The 19,328-nt window shown below is 34.9% G+C and overlaps 2 protein-coding genes across 9 annotated transcripts in view; both read left to right on the top strand.

The window, feature by feature from the left end:
- LOC127874575 (uncharacterized) overlaps positions 1–15,579 on the top strand; it is a 207,673-nt gene extending 192,094 nt beyond the window's left edge. For 5 of the 8 annotated variants that reach the window (XM_052418965.1, XM_052418969.1, XM_052418964.1 and 2 more), the window contains one exon: positions 9,555–15,579. In XM_052418965.1, the coding sequence (XP_052274925.1) occupies positions 9,555–11,324 (1,770 nt within the window). In that variant the 3' untranslated portion in view covers positions 11,325–15,579. Of the gene's footprint in view, positions 1–229; positions 2,083–9,554 lie in introns of all 8 variants that reach the window. The other 3 variants (XM_052418970.1, XM_052418971.1, XM_052418966.1) reach the window with 2 other exon arrangements.
- The window catches only part of LOC127874580 (uncharacterized), a 194,855-nt gene extending 179,276 nt beyond the window's left edge, over positions 1–15,579 (top strand). The window contains exon 2 of the mRNA XM_052418975.1: positions 11,663–15,579. The gene's annotated coding sequence lies outside the window, so the exon portion shown is untranslated. The remainder of the gene's footprint in view (positions 1–11,662) is intronic.
- Positions 15,580–19,328: the final 3,749 nt, after the last annotated feature.

The following is a 19,328-nucleotide window of genomic DNA, read 5'->3' as shown; positions in this document are numbered from 1 at the left end:
TCGTTAACATAAAACGTCTGTTAACAAAGAATATATAATCTTTTACGAGATCGAGATTGTTTTCGAATTATTTGCAGCAGGAACATAAAATAAAGTGATGTTTTTGGTACAGGATGAATGTCTTGACACTACAAAATAAACTGTTACATGTGAATTATACCCATTCAATCTGCACATTCTTATATGTAACGATATTTCCGCAATTGCTTTACACCTAATTCTGTTTTAGAGTAGCTCGAAAAGGACGTAACTTCTCCTTTATATCGCCGCTTTTCTTCGAAAAGGTTGTAACTTCATCTTTATATCGCCGCTTTTCTACGAAAAGGTTGTAACTTCACCTTTATATCGCCGCTTTTTCATCGAAAAGGACGTAACTTCACCTTTATATCGCCGCTTTCTTCGAAAAGGACGTAACTTCACCTTTATATCGCCGCTTTTTTTCGAAAAGGACGTAACTTCACCTTTACACAAGCTTCGGTAACATCGTAATTCGAAGACAAGAGGGCCATGATGGCCCTGTATCGCTCCACATATTTTTCTGTGAAAAGGGGGCAATGTGCATGGATTGAAATGTACTCATGCATGTGACTTTCTCTCTCTCCCCCTCATCCCACTGGGGGCTGATAGTTGGAAGGCTGAGCATTTTTATATATGGTAAACGTTACTACGGTGTTAACTAAAAAGACTAAAAAGTCCACGAAATGTCAAACAGGTCCTTTGCTTATAACGTAGGTATATGTATCTGTCCAAAAGATATCGTTGTTCTTTCTCTTTCACATATTTGTATATGCTGAAAACCAAATATATGCAAGTTCTACGAGATAAATTAAAGTTCCTTCCTTCAATTATAAGTCTCTTTCCAAAACTCCAAAAAGTATTTGTAGGTTTTAAAGTGGCTGTTACTTATATAGCTCATGACATGCAAAATACCGAATTACGTAGAGCACCTGAACTTTACGCGCCAATCTTGAGGCAGTAGTGAGTGTAGCAGGATTGTAAACCAGGTGAAAAAGTTTATTGTTCAAAGAAAATATTTGTCTGAGGAAATATAAAATTACAAATTTGTCAATATTCATGAAACGCTGAAAAGAAGTAGGAAGGAAAACCTTGTAGAGGTTGGTTGTTGAACAAAGTAAACGGTCATGAGACAAACAATCAACATTATAATTCATCAAGATGTTGCCATCATGGCAATACTTTTTGCATATGGTGTGAGGTTAAAATAGATATGACAAACCATTAGCTTGAACTAATTTTCCTTTACTTTCTCCATCTGAAGTTGGTTACCTGTCATGTTTGCTTTTGAAAAACACTATGATTTCCATATATTGAAATAAGGTATCTGACCTATTCTCTGATAGGTTGCAAGTAGTATACTTAGCGGCAGTCACGGTATAAACATGGTGATCGTTGGTAGAATATTATATTTGTAGATATATATTTTTTAGGTTTGATTCTCCTTTCGTTTTCGGTGTTGAAGATTAAAATCACTTATTTCTCTGATTTTAGGTTTGTTTTGAACACATCTTTTTTGCAATCTGTTTGTAAATGATAAAATGATGTAATTCATAAAAAAATAAAATATGTTTGAATTCTTAACCATTTTATCTCTTTAAATCTTCAGAACCCCCCTTCAAATAGAAAAAAATAAGATTAACGTTAATCCCACATAAAGCAAAAAGCCCCGCCCACAGCAAATCTGAAATGCTATCTTAACTTTTAATATTGCAGTTTGTTTGACTAGTTTAAAATTATACAATTTATTGTTTTAAATACAATAGTGGCTGTTTATTCTGTATAAGGAACTGTAGCATATACTATACAATGGTCCGACCAAACACTATCTATAACATCAGAACAATAAAGTTTCATGTTTGTATAAACGTGATCTATCAATGATCCAGATGAATGTGTAGGTTTTTTCTCAAGCTGTTTGCATCCATATGTTTAGCATAAAGTTCGACATATCTTCATTTTTGTACAAGTTTATTTTCAGATCACCTTGTATAATGAGACATTCTTCCTGCCTGTGTGCAAGATTCGTATATAGAAACGTTTTGAGGTGTTTTGCTGATTAAGTTGGTGAGTTATATAGGGCAACAACATTGGTACTTTGTTTGTTAAACAGAACAGTTATTTGACCATTTCTATGTCTTTTGTGGTAACAGAATAAGAGTTTGTGACTCAAATGTCATCTTTCACATACACAAGAACACCTCTGTGACGACGAGTATTACCGACTTGTAAACCATCTGCTCTGAACATCTGCTATCCTGTTTGCTAATAATTTTCTCCTAAATCTGTACATGTAAGCCATGTTTCTACTAAGCATAGTATAGATGATGCTTGAACATTTGGATCAACAAAGAACTCATCCATATGACTTCTAAGAGACCGGATGTTTTGGAACAAACAAGTTAAATGTGTTTGATTCAAGCAGTAAACAGGTGTGTAGCACAACTGCACTTTTTTGTTTTCACGTAAATGAGTCATTTCTGTTTTAACTTTTTTTGAAACTGAAATTTTAGTTACATTGAGTTCTAAAATATGCAGCCCTTTAAGAGTTTTCGCTCTACTTATAGCAACATATTGTGCATGAGGGACATTCTCTTTCCAATCAAGTCAATGACAACTTCACTTAGTGTGTCTCCTTGTGACTTGTGAACAGTCTTTGCTGTTTACTGTCTTTATGGAATTTGTACCCTCATACATATCTTTCTAAGGTACAGAAAGCTTCTTTTGCAGTCAAATATAGGAGTTCAAGATGCATCTATAGATCTATCATATAGTTGATGATACTTGGCACGCCACATTGAACCAATCTCATTATTGTAGAATACAACCCATATTATACTTGGTCTTGTAGTATTGTGTTGTCTGTAATCAATCTTTGTTACTGTACATGATGATCCATTGACTAAACCGTCTTCTACATCTAGATTAAGACACAGGTCATAATTTATTCCTTCAGCTATCCCTACTGTTTTGCACAACCCATCTGTGTGTGTTGAATCATTTGGTATTCTGGAAACAAGTTGCTTTTTAACTGCTGGAGAAAAATCACTGATGAATTGATCAAAGGCATAGATAGAAACTTTTGAACTGTTTGTACCCTGGTAAAGGTTTGCATTAAAAGCATTTACACGTTCATTTGTGTTAAACAAATGCACAGCTTCTTCTGGATATTCAAAATTAGAGGTATTTTTCAGTCTGCCTTTTAGCACATCCATGTCACCTTGTGTATGTTTTCCCTCTCGAAGTCTATTAAGTAGTTCTGCAAATTGTTTATCATTTTTCTGTCTCATAATCTCTTCAAGTTTATGCATTTCAACATCATCCTTCTATAGATTTGTTGCTAATGGCCCAAAGTTTGCTTTCAAATTCTCAAAAATCCAACCATCCATGACAGGTTTCAGCTGAAAAAGGTCACCAATGTAAATCATGTGCACTCCACCAAATGGTAAAACACAACCTTTAATTTGCTTCAGTCTTTCATTAACCAGTTTGGGCATATTGTTTCCTACCATCGAAACCTCATCTATCATGACAATTGCAAGATGCCTGTATTTAGTTCTCAGAGTGTTTAAAATGTCACTACTCAATGGGGTATAATTATATCCTTGACTTGCTGGAATTCTGAATGCAGAATGAAAAGTTACTCCACTTATGTGAAAAGCAGCTTTTCCAGTTGGAGCACACCGGAGAACTTTACAGATTTCTGGATCATCGCCAGGGTCTGAAGTCAAACACCGCTGTAATGCTTCAAACAGTGCAGTTACTAGTACAGATTTCCCCACTCCTGCACCACATGACAAAAACACTTGCAGCTTGTTTGTATTGATTTTAACAGTCTGAAGAACATGAATAAAAACACTTTTTGTTTGATATTTAAGGATTTTATAAGTTCCCTGTACTTTAAAAGAGGCAAAGTTTTTTGCGAGTGCTAATGTCTACAGAGGCAACTGAAAGCCCAAGATCTTGCGCAATGTCAGATTGCCTTTGAATTTCTGGCCTATCTGGGTTAAAATATATGAAGCATTCACTGTCTTTATTACCAGCTTCTACATCATCTTGATTAATCTGCTCCGTTCCAGTTGCTAAGTTATCAAAATTATTTTAATCATTTTTGGCCATTTCAAAAGCTTCGTCTAGTGCTTCAGCATTTTTTCATATTCTTTTGCCTTCATCTTAATGAAATGTTTAAGAGACATATATTTTGCTTGAAATGAGTCATATCCACATATCAAATCTGATTCTTCTTTTCTGCATGGTGTAAACACATAAGTCTTTCCCTGTAAAAAATTTCACTGTCAATTTATTTTGAAAAGCGCACATACCTTATGACATTCTTTCGTTTTCTTTGAATTATGGTAAAACCACCCTTTAGTTCAATTCTGCCTCCTGGAAATGATTTACTAAGGACATTCTGGTCATTAGTATCTCTTCTGACTACATTTACGTCTTTCAAATGTGAATCATCATGTACATTTAGATCAACCCCTGTCTCTTGATTGTTTTTAGCATCATTTCAGTACAGGTACTTTTAATATATATATGTTTAATTTCAAGTTGGGAAACATAATCTGCTAGACACCAATTTTCAAGAAACTTTGGTCTTTTGGAATATCTTTTAATGATATTGTCTGCTTCGTAAGTCTGTAGAACTACCTGGTAGGTTTTCTCAAGCTTCCTTTGGGTTCAGCAAAAATGTCCTATCTGTAGGTGGTGATGTTTTTATAAATGCAACTTCCCTTGTTGCTTTTGCAAGAAGCAATAGTAAAAGCAAATAACAAGCTTCCTGTGCACTGACTTCAACATTGTTAAGGAATTTGTTTCCAATGTGTCTTACTTGATGTCTGAGTTCCATATTTCCCCGCCTGGCTTCTTTACATGCTTCATCCATCAGTATGCTCATACCTCTTTGAGCTTTGCTTATATAAGAAACAATGTAAACTACACATGTGTAATGATCGAAGACAAATTGCATGTCACCTCTTACATCAGTCCACAAGCATGTGTTAAACAATATCTCGGTTAAATATATATCCAGCAATATCTCTTTAAAGAGTCCAAAATCTCTTTCGATGCAGCTGGTAAATTAATTGTCAAAAAATCACACAAAATATTTCACAATCCAATTAACACACATAACACAAGTATGTAATGTTTCAAACGTCAATAAGGGTTAATAGATCTTGTGTTTTCACCTATAATAGAAAAGAAAACATACATTAATGCATAATGCCAAACATAACTCTTTGGTACATGAAGATGTATTTATGCATCGTCTTGTTGCAGACAATGTGTGAAAACCTTGTGACAAAATGATAAATTGCTCATAATGTCTTAGTTTCCCACATCGTCACAATGTTTTCCGGGTAAAATGAAATGTAAAACAAAATATAAAACATGTTAACTGCAGTTTGATATAATTGATTCAATGTCTTCTGCTGCAAAATTGTCTCAGGTTTAAATGAGTTGATGCATACAATGACAGAATCCGCGACAACAAGTTCATTTTAAACAAGCACAAAACTCAGCGATGTTTATCAGCAAAACAGAGAAAAAACACATGTTCAACAAGGAGCTTCTCTATCAGACGAGACCCTTCCAACTCAAATGTGATAACACACAAACACTTCTAAACAGTACACCAAAAACAAGGCATTTACAATTTCATGAAATAAATGTCAGAAGAAACCACAGTATTGCCACAGCTTTACAATTGTTTGCGACAGCTATTAATTTCTTTTAAAATGGTACAGTAGAATAATAATTAAACATATGCAAAATATTTGTACATCACCAATGGCACTTAGTTAACAGTACCTACCTGGTACAGGGTTGAGTTCACGCATGCAACCCCATTTATAAGCACTTTCATGTACATGTGCTATTAATAATTAGCAGTTGTCAAGTTTTAGTTGGATAATGAAACAATCAGAACAAAAGGGCCATGATGGCCATGAATCTCTCACATGGGAAACACGGATTTAACACAAATTAATGTCTTAAAGGTGAGCTTAGAATTAGTATCAATGGAATTGGGCAATCAGTGAACAAACTTGATACAGCGTCAATAAAATATGTTCTAAGTTTTCTATATAGACATAAAAGGAAAATAAGCCCCGTCTCCTGGCCACCACGTTATTTGAGATATCAACACAATTTAAACAAACTTTAGAGGGTCACCTAAGGATTCTTCCTGCCAAATATTGTTGAATTCTAACCCGTGGTTTCAGAGAAGACTTCCCTATGAATAAATGCATATATAGCACATATGCCTAAACATGCAAGTTCAATGAACTCCTGCAGCCATGTTTTCTAAAGAATTAAATTGTCTTGAAATTATTTTCAATTGGGGTCCTTAAAGAACATTCTTATGAAATCATTATTAAATCCGACCAGCAGTTTATGACGAGAAGATTTCTTAAGAATTTTACCAAATATGGGAGTGGTGGCCATCTTGAACATGTTACCAATGTTTTTTAAACAGTACTTTTGTCCCACAACTTATGGCTGCTTCATATGAAGTTTGGTTAAAAGTGACCAGCTGGTTAAGGACAAAAAGATGTTAAATTGTGGGCAGACAGACGACGGACTGTGAGAGATAACAATAGCTCACCCTGAGTTATAGCTCAGGTGTGCTTAAAAGATCAACTTTAAAATAAAAAGCCATTTCTCTACACCCCATCCCCATATTTTGTAAGTAGCTTGTTTAGTTTTGGGACATATTCAACAAAAAATTTTGTCTTCACTGGCTAAGACCATCTGTCAATCTGTCAAAACACAAAAAAACAGCACATTTGTTGAGTTAATTTCTTCTGTGTCTCTGAGAAAAAAACAATTTAAAGAGTTTAAAACAGTAATAACATAATTATAATTTCCGCAAAAATAAATAAGTTTACAGTTCTGAAACTAAAGAATTCAGGACATGAACAATTGATGTTGACTGAAATAAGCCCCATTCTAACGTCGCCGTAAACATCTGGAATTGTCGTCAACAAAACCATAAAAGCAACTCAACAGAAGCTTATTTATGATTCTGGTGTTGAATCATTTCAAATATCGAACATTCCACCATCTTAAGACAAGATAAAACTGAACAAATAAGCTTTATATTTCAAATTTCAAGTAAATCCCTTCAGAAGATTAAAAAGTGTTAAAAAAATAAGCAAGATATAAGCGTATATAATGTTTAGTTTTGTGACCCCCGAGTCAGGATCAATTTGACCCAAAGGGCATAATTTGAACAAACTTGGTAGAGGACTGTAAGATGTAACTGCATACCAAATTTGGTAGCCCTAGGCCCAATGGTTATGGACAAGAAGAGTTTAGAAGATTTCTCAAAATAGGCCCCATATAAGTGTATGTTCAATTTTGTGACCCCCGGGCAAGGTCATATTTGACACAAGGGGCATAATTTGAACAAACTTGGTAGACGTTTATTAGATGTCACTACATACCAAATTTGGTAGCCATATGCCTTATGGTCAAGGACAAGAAGACTTTTAGAGTTTTCACATAATAGGCACTATATAAGCTGCTAAAATCGATTTTGTGACCCCCAGGGCAGGGTAAAATTTGACACCTGGGGCATAATTTGAACAAACTTAGTAGAAGACTATTCAATGTCACCTCTTACTAAATGTTGTAGCCCTAGGCCTAATGTTTATGGACAAGTAGATTTTAAAAGTGTTCACAAAATAGGCCTTATATATGCATGTGTTCAATTTTGTTACCCCAGGGGCAGGGTCAAATTGGACACCAGGGGCATGATTTGATCAAATAAAGTAAATTCCTATATAATGTAACTATATACCAAATTTTGTAGCCCTAGGCCTAATGGTTATGTACAAGAAGATTTGACAAGTTTTCACAAAAAGGCCCTATGTAAGCATATGTTCAATTTTATGACCCCCGGGCAAGGTCAATTTTACCCCAGGGGTATAATGTGAACACATTTGGTATAGGAATATAATATGTCACTTTATACCAAATTTGATAGCCCTAGGCCCAATTGTTATGGACAAGAAGATTTTTAAAGTTTTCACAAAATAGGCCTTTTATGAGCATATGTTCAATTTGTGACCCTAGGGCAGTGTCAAATTTGACCCCAGGGGTATAATTTGAACAAATTTGGAAGAGGGATATTAGATGTCACTTCATACCAATTTTGGTAGCCCTAAGCTCAATTGTTATGGACAAGAAGATTTTTAAAGTTTTTACAAAACAGGCCTTATATAAGCATATGTTAATTTTTGTGACCCCCGGGGCAGGATCAAATTTGGCCCAAGGGGCACAATTTGAATACATTTGGTAGAGTACTATTAGATGTCACTACATACCAAATTTGATAGCCATATGACCAATGGTTATGGACAATTAGATTTTTAAAGTTTTCATGAAATATGCTCGTTAAAGTAAATGTTCAATTTTGTGTCCACCGGGCCAGGGTCAAATTTGACCCCAGGGACATTATTTGAACAAACTAAGTAGATAACTATACTATGTCACTACATACCAAATTGTGTAGCCTTAGGCCTAATGGTTATGGACAAGAAGATTTTTAAAGTTTTCACAAAATAGGCCTTATATAAGCATATGTTCATTTTTGTGACCCCCATGGCAGGGTCAAATTTGACCCCAGGGGCATAATTTGAAGAAATTTGCTAGAGGACTATTGGTTGTCACTACAAAGGCCCAATGGTTATGGACGAATAGATTTTTAAAGTTTCACAAACTAGGCCTTATATAAGCATATGTTAAATTTTGTGACTCCCGGGGCAGTATCAAATTTGACCCCAAAGGCATAATTTGGAGAAATTTGTTAGAGGACTATAAGATGTCACTACATACACAATTTGATAGCCCCAGGGCCAATAGTTACGGACAAGAAGATTTTCACAAAATAGGCCTTATATAAGCATATTGTAATTTTTGTGACCCCCGGGGCAGGGTAAAATTCAACCCCAGGGGCATAACTTGAAGAAATTTGTTAGAGGACTATTAGATGTCATTACATACCAAATTTGATAGCCCTAGGCTCAATGGTTATGGACATGAAGATTTTTAAAGTTTTCACAAAATAGGCCTTATATAAGCACATTTTCATCTTTGTGACCCCCGGGGCAGGGTCAAATTTAACCCCAGGCGCATAATTTGAAGAAATTTGAAAGAGGTTCACCCCAGGAAAATTCCTGAGAAATTTCATCAGAATTGGACCAGTTGTTTAGGAGAAGAAGATGTTGGAAGAAAAAGTTAACGCACGGACGCACGGATGCACGCACGCACACACGCACACACGACGGACACAGGACCATGACATAAGCCCCGCTGGCCTTTGGCTAGTGGAGCTAAAAAACAAATGCTAACTTGATTCTTAAGGTAGTATTTACCTAATGGTTTCGCAACATTTTGGATATAGTGACGTTAAGCATGTTAACAAAGTCATCCAAATGAATTCAATGAAGACTTTGTTTACATGCTTAACGTCACTATATCCAAAATGTTGCGGAACCATTAGGTATCTACTAACTTAACTTCATTTTCAGGGGAATCACGACCGAGGGAATCTGATTTTAAAATGTGTCTCATTTGACCAAGATTGCTTCCACGATATTCGCAAGGTGTGTGCGGACGTCCGCCAAACGGAATGGAAATTTGAATATGTTCCCGAACTCTCAGACCTACCTTCAGACAAGTACATGTCGGTAAATGAAGGAAAATGGCTCACCGATTCTAATAAAAGGGAGCTTTTGAAAGAGATAGGGAGCATGAACGGGGTAGACCACGAGGTATTGCAGAAACTATCCGTCCACGATGTGGTCTTACTTGGTAGCACGCAGGACGGCCTTTACCTAGAAAAAGGATTTCAGGTATTTGACAAGGGTGTTACTAGTTTAAATGCAAGTGATGTTGACATTCTCTATATATATGGAGGTATTAACGTTATCAAAGAGTCTATTGGCAATGAGAATGGTCTTTGGCTCACCCCGAGAGAAACGGATTTTCCAGGCTACTTCAAAATGCAAATCATGGCAAAGTCCTTTGAGAAACACGAACCATTTTATCTTAAGAACACCCACGTAAAGATGAAACTGTTATTTGAGTTGGGTACATGCCAACATTACGTTGTGGCGTCGAGTTTAATTGATGTTTTCAACTCGGCATCAATAGTCGGGTGTATGGAAGATGAACACGGAATTATTAACATCGATAATGTTGCTGCTTTGCGAATGTATGAATGGCCGGACATTGCACACGAATTCACAAATAGGGACAGGCAACATGCATGGCCAGCTCAAGCATTGATCGAGCATGTGACCAGTAGAGGTTGCGGTTTTGTTGCTAAGGGTCACAACGAGAGTGAAGATTTTGAGTATCAGTGGCGAATTTCCTTTGCAGAGTCGGAGAAGATATTGTCAAGATCTTTAAACCCAGCACAAATCCGAGCATACCTCTTCCTTAAAACCTTATTTAAAACACATCTCGAAGATGAAGATGATCCTGAAGGGTTATCAAGCTACATGATGAAAACCATCCTGTTTTGGACCATTGAATCGGTGGATGGAAGGATATGGACAGACGAGAACATGTTGAACTGTGTAGAAATACTACTTGACAGACTCGCCATGTCTCTAGATCGCGGAGTAATATCAAGCTTCTTTGCGCCAACACTTAATCTCATTGGCAACCTCGATAGGGAGAAGAAATCAATTCTTGCGAACAAAGTGAGAAGCCTTACCCGAGACCTGTTTTCGTCTATTGTTACCTGCGTGGAAAACCCCTCATTTAACGGAATGTGTAATACCGGTACACCACTTCAACAAATGTACAAGTTGCAAGATCCCACTGAATTCGGAGCGTTGTTAAGCATGATACATTTTACATCATATCTCTATCTTAGACTTCAAGTACTAATGTACCAGCAAAAAATATCCGTAAGTGCGCTGAACTCTGTTCTGGAACAAGCATGTAGAAGTGTGTGTTCTGTTATCGCACCAAGAGCAGTTTGGTATCTGTTAGAATCCATCAAACTACAACCAAACACGTCCTTGTTTTCAATCCGTAAGGACTCAGATGAAAGTTATACCCTTGATGTATCCGGCATGAGAAGGCACGTTGTGGATTTCTGGCGGAGTGCAAACTACAGCGGTCTGTTTACGAGCGTTATTAAAGACCAGGAGATAATTACCGGCGATGCAATAGATTCTATACCAGAATTTGATGAGTTTATGGAGTGGGTGAACACAACGTGTCTGTGGTCAGGGGCACACCCTGTCAACCGTCTCACAGAGAAATACCCGCCTAACCTCGACTGAAATGTTATATTTGGCGCGCTACCGGTCAACGGTCACACAGAGAAATACCCGCCTAGCATAGACTGAAATTGTATCATTGGTTTTCTAAAAGTTTTCAAAAAGGTACAAATCGTCTGTCTCTCTCGAGGGTGACATACTTCCAATCTTGTCTTAAGTGATAATGCTTCCATTTGATCCAGACATACGAGTTACTTATAGTGATCTCTGTAAAAGTATTGAGCAGACGAAGTTGAACAACATCAAATGACATCCGCATTCGGTACTTTAGCGGAAACCACTGCTCAATAATTGATATAAACTCTGCTCGTTATGAGCGGTATACTCGAACGCCGCAGCAGTGTTTTTTGTATTAGTTCTCTCTTTAGATTTCCACAGAAGTTTTTCTATTCTGGTGTTCTTCCGTCATTGAAGTTATTACCCCATTCAAAAGGTATGCTATGGCATACACCAACTTTGACTCAAGAATTTCACTGACTTTTTCATAGCCTCATGCTGTGCATGTATAATGTACACGATTGAAATATAGTGTTGTTCTGTTCTACACAAATAACATAACTTCAGCTCGCCCTACGCTTATGAGCGCAACGCTGATTTACAAAAAAAACACGCTACTGAGTTGTGATATGAATGTTATCGGTCAGGGATTGGGAGAATTGACAAATCAGGGAGTTTACCGAGCCGATTTGTCAATTCTACACATCACTGACCGGTAACATTCATATCACAACTCAGTAGCATAATATTCTATTTATCTGGAAACTCTGCATAGATATTCTAATTAAAATAGGATATATGTTTATAGTATTCAATGAAAAAGACTTCCTCGCGTCTACGAAGTATGTCATCAAAATGACGCGTGTATGACTTCATCGTGCAAACAGTTACAGCGGAAATGGTATCACGTGGTCCATTGACCTGATATAACTAAATGTTATCAGGCAGGTGTTATCGGTCACTAAATATGCCTTTGTCAAAATAAATTTAAATACCGTAACTACAGCTTGTGACGAGCTTAATTTACGTTCTTTTAAAAGAAAACCGGCGTTGCGCTCACATTCTATCTTTTAAAATAGAGGCAATTTACTTATGCCGATGGAATCGTCGAGTATCCGGGCTGGTTATTTTTTTCAACCTTTAACCGCAACTTTAACGGAGCTATTTAACCCATTTGTGCCTAGCGTCCTCAAAAAAGGCCTTGGCAACCAGCGTAGACCCAGATGAGACGCCGCATGATGAGGCGTCTTATCAGGGTCTACGCTGTTTGCCAATAAAGGAATTTCTGTAAGAAACATTCTAAAGATAGATTTTTTTCCAGAAAACCCCCATCGTCGGTTACCCATGACTAATTCATTCCGTTACTCTCCAGCAATAGATGCTGGAGAGTAACGGATGAATTAGTCATGGGTAACCGACGATGTGGATTTACTTGTTTGATAATTATACGGGAGTAACTGACATTGAAAAAACGGAGAGTTGTCGTTCGTTCGGTACGTATCGCGTAAGATGTAAACAAAAGAAACGAAAACACGTTCTGCACCTCAGATCGCTGAAAAAATAATATATACTGGTAAAGTCAATTCAAATTTACGCATACAATTATATATTCATTGAGTGATATACTTATAAATCTAGTTTGTTGATATTTGTATTTTAATTCTGCATTGTCATATAATATGCGACCCTGAACTTTTCATCAGTAAAAGTTTTGAAATTCGGATAATAGCTTCCTGCTTTTAAAACGGTGCATGTTGCATTATGCAATTGATACCCAACATTTTGTCCTATCCTGTTAGGTATTTCATTGATTCATAGTCAGTATTAATGTGTGTTTAGTTTTAATATTGATCGATATTCTTCTGTCACTGTCGCACTTAACTATCAGTTTCTGAAAACATGTGTTTTAACTGCAATATAAAATCAGTTTAGTGAAATTTTCTTGATTATTCGTTTACTAAATTATGCTGTTTTGAACTGATTTTGGTTTAAATATTTTCTTTAGAAGACTGTGTGAGAGTATTGTGATTGGTCATAGACTAGTTCAGAGTTGTATTGTTTAATTACAATGTCCAATGACCAAGTTAATTGACCGAGTTGTTCTTCGGATACAGCACCAGGGTTCAGGATCACGTGACTTTTTGTTGTTCCCATTTGAACTTTAATGGATTAAACAAACCGGTTTGTGGTGCTTTTTTTCAGATGATTTTTAAAAATAACAACACTTTTTCTTAAGAATTTTAACTAGTGCATATAACAGACAGACAGGTTTTTGTTGTTGCTTATGGCAATGTGAAATACATCATAATTATATTACTTTATTTGATAAGCCAGTGTTCTTGGCAAAAAATGTGTAACGCATTTATGTTTATGGTTATGTTGCAAGCAACTTTAAATTTTGGCATTGATTTTACATGTTTTTAATTATTTATGTTTAAATCTTAAGATATCGGTACAAAATGCAAGAAATACAGTCTTTTATCAGGGCTTTTCATCAGGAAATTGGGAAGAGGCCCTAGCCTTTCAAATTGGGAATTGCATGCGCGTTAACTGCTCATTTTGGGAAGACTGTTTTTTTTAAGTTTTTGAAACAGGGTCTTTTTCATTTTGCAGAAGTATTAAAAGACACATTGTGGTGCATTCTTAATCATATTAGAGCTCATTGCTTTCAATTTCGAAGATGCCCAATATGTCAAAGTAAGTAAAAAAAAAAATTTTACAATTTGGGAAATTCCTCTATCAATTTTGAGATAAAAAGACCTTATTTTCAATTGGAAATAAGGAAAAAGCCCCCCTCCCTCCTGGCGGCCATGTTTTTTTCCGATCCAAACCATTTCGAACTCAACTGTACTATCCAGGGAACAAATTTTCTGACCAAATTTCAATTTCACTTCTTTATATTATACTACAATGGAGACGCCAGTCTCCTTCTCAAGGGCTACGTACGTCTGGTAGTCCTTTCCTTGGTAAGATGCAAGTACTTTGGCGTATATTGCGTACACCTTTGTGTTTGCTACGGATGTCTACGCATGTCGCAGTCTCTGGACGAATCCTTTTTTTTCTTTTTTTCTTGTATTTTTTTATTCAATATAATACATACAATGTAAGCATGTATGTGATCATAAAACAAATTGAAACCATGTAGCAACAATAATGTTCAAACATGTTATACAAGATATGCTAATATATTCTTTAAAATAAGAAAAAAAAAGAAAAGAAAAAAAAGAAAAGACAGAAAAGAAAAGAAAAACAAAGAACAACAGAATAATAATGAATAAGGATGAGTTGTATGAAGTAGTTAGAAAGAATACTGGACTTGTTATGAAAATTTAATGCGTTTCCATTTTTGTTCCAATATATGAAGTGTATTATTGATTAGGGCTATTTCTTTTTCAATTTGAATATATTATTGTTAGGGCTATTTCTTTTTCAATTTGAATATACAGTTGTAAATAATTGATTAAACAGTTCGTTGTAGGTGTTGTTTTTCTGTATTTCATATTGAATATGAAATATTTCATTAATATAATTATGTAATTCACAGCATTATTGAATTCTTGTATTTTGAAGGTATTTACCCCTAAACTGACGTTTAAGAGAGATAATTTGTTTAACATTTAATTGTTGTTTCTCTAGAAATGTTGTCAATTGATTCCATAGAGATTGAATATGTTTACACTCCCATAAAAGGTGTTTTATTGTTTCAATATGTTCACTACACATATCACATAGATTTGTATTGGATAGATTGCACTTAAAAAGATATTTATTTGCAGCCATGATTCTCTGGATGTTTTTATATTGAAAATTTCTTAGTGTGCTATAAGTAGTTGATGTATATGGCATGATAAATATTTGTTTCCAATTTAATTATTTTTCTTCAAGAAGGGTTTGCCATTTAGTTTGAGCTTAAGAGATTTCGGTAGGGATTTTTAATTTGAAGTGTGTTAATATTTTGTTCGTTTTGTTTTGTTTTGCAATTATGTTTTCTACGAAAATTTTGGAGTACATGGTGTGTTATTTGTTTTGTAACAGCTTTCATATGTATGGCTATACTTTTGATCAATGTGTAGTACATCAGGAAATTACTTGTAGGTATTCCGAATATGTAGCATAAGTTATCAAAAGAATAGAAGTCGTTTCTTCTGTAGTCGTACAATTGATCAACATATTTTATGTTTCGTTCAAACCAATGTTTATAGAAAAGTGTTTTATTGTTAGTTGTTATGTCTTAATTGTTCCATAAAATGATTTTACTGTTTATTTGTGTTTCTCAATTTTGAGTAACTTTACACCATGCCGATAGAACATTCGATAGAAAAATGTTTTTGGTTGAAATTTCATCTAAGATATTATTGTTGATATTACATTCAAAGAGTAAGGAGTCACGATATGTTTTTAGAATTTTCTGGTAGAATAATTTCCATTTACTCGTATTGGTATTATCTAAATATCTTTTAACACAACTGCATTTGATTGCATTCAGGAATGAATCTATGTCTGTAAGTCTAAAACCTCCATATTCTACTGATTGAATTAATTGCGTTAGCTTTTTTATCAGGTTTTCCGGTCCATATGAATTTAAATATTTCTGATTTTATATCGTCAATAATATCATTTGGTGGGTTTGGGAGAACTGTTAGTATATACATTAATTTAGGGAGTGCAAACGTTTTAAGCGCGGTGTTTTTATGCCCTCTTTCGAAGAAAAGGGGGTATATAGTTTTCGCACTGTCCGAATGTAAGTTTGTCAGTCTGTCTGTCACACTTTTCGTGTCCGCTCTCTATTTCAAATACTTTTCATCCGATCTTTACCAAATTTGGTCAGAAGTTGTATCTAAACAATACAAGTTCGAATATGGGTCATGTCGGATCAAAAACTAGGTCACGGGGTCACTTAGTGCATTTCAAGGATTTAGCATGGTAAAATGCTCATAACTTCTATCAAAGCGTTTATAGGGGGCATTTGTCAATTATACAAGAAATGATTGCTTTAGAGTTATTCATCGGCCAAGTGGTGATTCCAAAATTACTTTCTGAATCGATTGTACCAATATTTGATTACCATGTGTATATTATTGCTATGTTATTTAAGGTGCAATCACATTAAATAAATATTGGCCAATCGAACGTTTTGTCTGACTGTCACCAGTAACTACACGGTGACAATTTATGCGTGCACCTTGCTTTTATATTTTGCCGATTTACATACATGTAAGCGTTATTTAAATTTTCCTTTTTATTGCGTCATAAGTTTGCTTTAATTATTATACAATGTCAAACAAAGCGTTGTTACAGAAAACCACAAAATATTCTGTTTATTTTTCTATATTTACAGACCGGTAATAAAATATATATCATCATGATTATAATTATGTGTTGCTTTCGAAAAACACACATCGCCAGCCCTTATGCAATATCAATAACCTGTTCAGACTACCCTGGTTATGTCTGCTGCCAACCTGCCAAAAATTGATATATGGGTCTGAAGAGCCACTAGGCGGTCATAAAATGCAGGAGAAATCTCCGTTTCAGTCACATAAATCTGTATTAAATTTCAATTTCTGTTATTGTTGGGTGAATGTTTACCGAAAATTCAATGAAGTTGCCGACTCAACACGAAAAAGTAGTTTTAACTATTTACGAAATTCGCGCTCACATATTTTCCTTTGTTTGTAAAAAATGATAAATATACAAAGACAATAGTATACTATACATATCTAGATATCAAAGCATCCAAAAGGGGAGTTGAATTTTTCATATGAAAAGTACTTAATAGTTTTGATTGAACATTTTTTTTAATTGTGTTCAATCTAAGTCGTCAAACAATAACTAAACATGTTTGTTTCACGTTGAATTATTTTTAAATAAAAAATTACGTACAAATGTGGCAATTAAAAACAACTATATTATTTATATCATAACACATTATAATAATAATAAGAATAATAGTAAAAGCTTTATTTACAGAAGGTAACACATAAAGACAATGACACATTATACATATTATGCAGATGAATCAATACTTTTTTAGAATGTGGCCTTCATAAAATAACATACATAAATAGGTCTATAATAAGTAAAACATTCAAACAATATTTTCTTAAACCAATACATAACATACATTTTGCCTTTTAGACAGACACAAATGAAATATTATTGATTAGAAAAAAAAACCAACAACAACAACACATGACATATTATTGATTAGAAAATAAATGTGCTATATATTGCCTTTTAAAAGAAGATATTGAGCATGCCATTCTTATTCCAATTGGTATTCTGTTTCAAATATCCATGCTATTATATGAAAAAGCTCGTTTCTTATAACCTGCATTCGCTTTGGTATTAACAATATCGATATGGGTGGCAGATCTTAAGTTATATTTGTGATTTTCAGAAAAAGTTATAATATTCTTTAAATATACTGGAGTCTGATTGTTGACACATTTATATATCAATAGTGCCGTGTGGTATTTACGTCTATTATTAAACGAGAGCCAATTAAGCTGTAAAAACAATTCTTTGGATGGTGTTCTATTTTGCTTTTGTAGAATGACTTTCGTTTTGTAAAATATTCTCTTTTGTTAAATTGGTTTTATTAGCGTTGCCCCAGATCGTACAACAATAATCGAAACAGGTTAGAATATATAAATTATGAAATAATTTCTTCATATCAAAAGTGAGATAATTTGATATATTTTTAGTAGAGTTATTTTACTGCTTATTTTATAGCATGTTTTATCAATGTGTACTTTCCATTGCAGATGTTTGACAACATAAAGTCCTAAATGTAATGGCTAGTGACATTTTAAATATTATTATTATCTATTTTCAGATCAAGGTTGATATTCTTAATTATTTGTTTTGAGCCAATAAGCATGCATTTTGATTTATTAGGGTGTATCATCATGTTATTGAGGGTGCGCCATTTTTGTATGGAATAAATATCATTTTGTAAGTTGGTTTGAATTTCTGATGGATTGGCCCCTGTAGCATATAGTGTCGAGTCATCAGCATACAAGTCCATGTCTGATTGGTTTAGTAATAACCCAATATCATTTATATAAATAAGAAACAAGAGAGGGCCTAAAATAGAACCTTGAATGACACCACTCTTAATAGTTAGAGGGGTAGAAAAACTAGTCCCTAGTTTAACGCATTGTTGTCTTTGACTCAGATAAGAATGAAAAAGGGACAAGGTAACATTCGAAAAGTGATGGAGTTTACGTTTGTACAACAGAATTTCACGATCGACTAAATCAAAAGCTTTGTTCATGTCAATAAAACAGAACCGATACAATTACCATTATCTACATCTTTTAGCCACTCATCAATGAGTCGAATCAGTGCTGTTTGGCAAGAATGATTTTCTCTAAACCCTGACAGATGTTTATTCAACACATTTGTTATTCGCAAGAATTCTTTCAATTCATTTGAAAGATGTCTTTCAAATATTTTGGATATAGTTGGCAAAATTGAAACCGGACGATAGTTATTACAGTCCTCTCTGTCTGAGCCTTTATATATTGGTAGAACATACGCTTCTTTTAACAAATCGGGGAAAATTCCTGTACGAATACAAGTATTAATTATCGAGGTAATTGGCAGAGATTTCTATGTTGACGATTGCTTGATGTCATGTGGCAACTGAAGAACAAGCGGTTAATATATCGACAGATCTTCGAAATATGTTGCTATGTGGAGGGTTCCGACTAACGAAATGGATGAGCAACAGCAGAAAGGTGATAGAGACGGTGCCCACAGCTGAGCGCGCACCTTCAATTAAGAATTTAAATCCAGACGACCACTTACCATGTGATCGCGCTCCTGGTGTTACTTGGGATGTCAGCACCGATCAAATTAAGTTTAGGGTCGAGTTGGACGATAAGCCAATGACAAGACGAGGTATTCTTTCTGTAGTCAGTGCGATGTTTGATTCGCTTGGACTAATCGCCCCAGTGACACTTCGTGCGAAAGCCATCATACAAACCCTATGTAGATGACAAG

Source organism: Dreissena polymorpha, chromosome 3 (assembly GCF_020536995.1).
Source record: "Dreissena polymorpha isolate Duluth1 chromosome 3, UMN_Dpol_1.0, whole genome shotgun sequence".
In the NCBI taxonomy this organism is placed as follows: Eukaryota; Metazoa; Mollusca; class Bivalvia; order Myida; family Dreissenidae; genus Dreissena; species Dreissena polymorpha.
The sequence above is the reverse complement of the archived record's forward strand: the minus strand, read 5'-3'. Positions and strand labels throughout refer to the sequence as shown.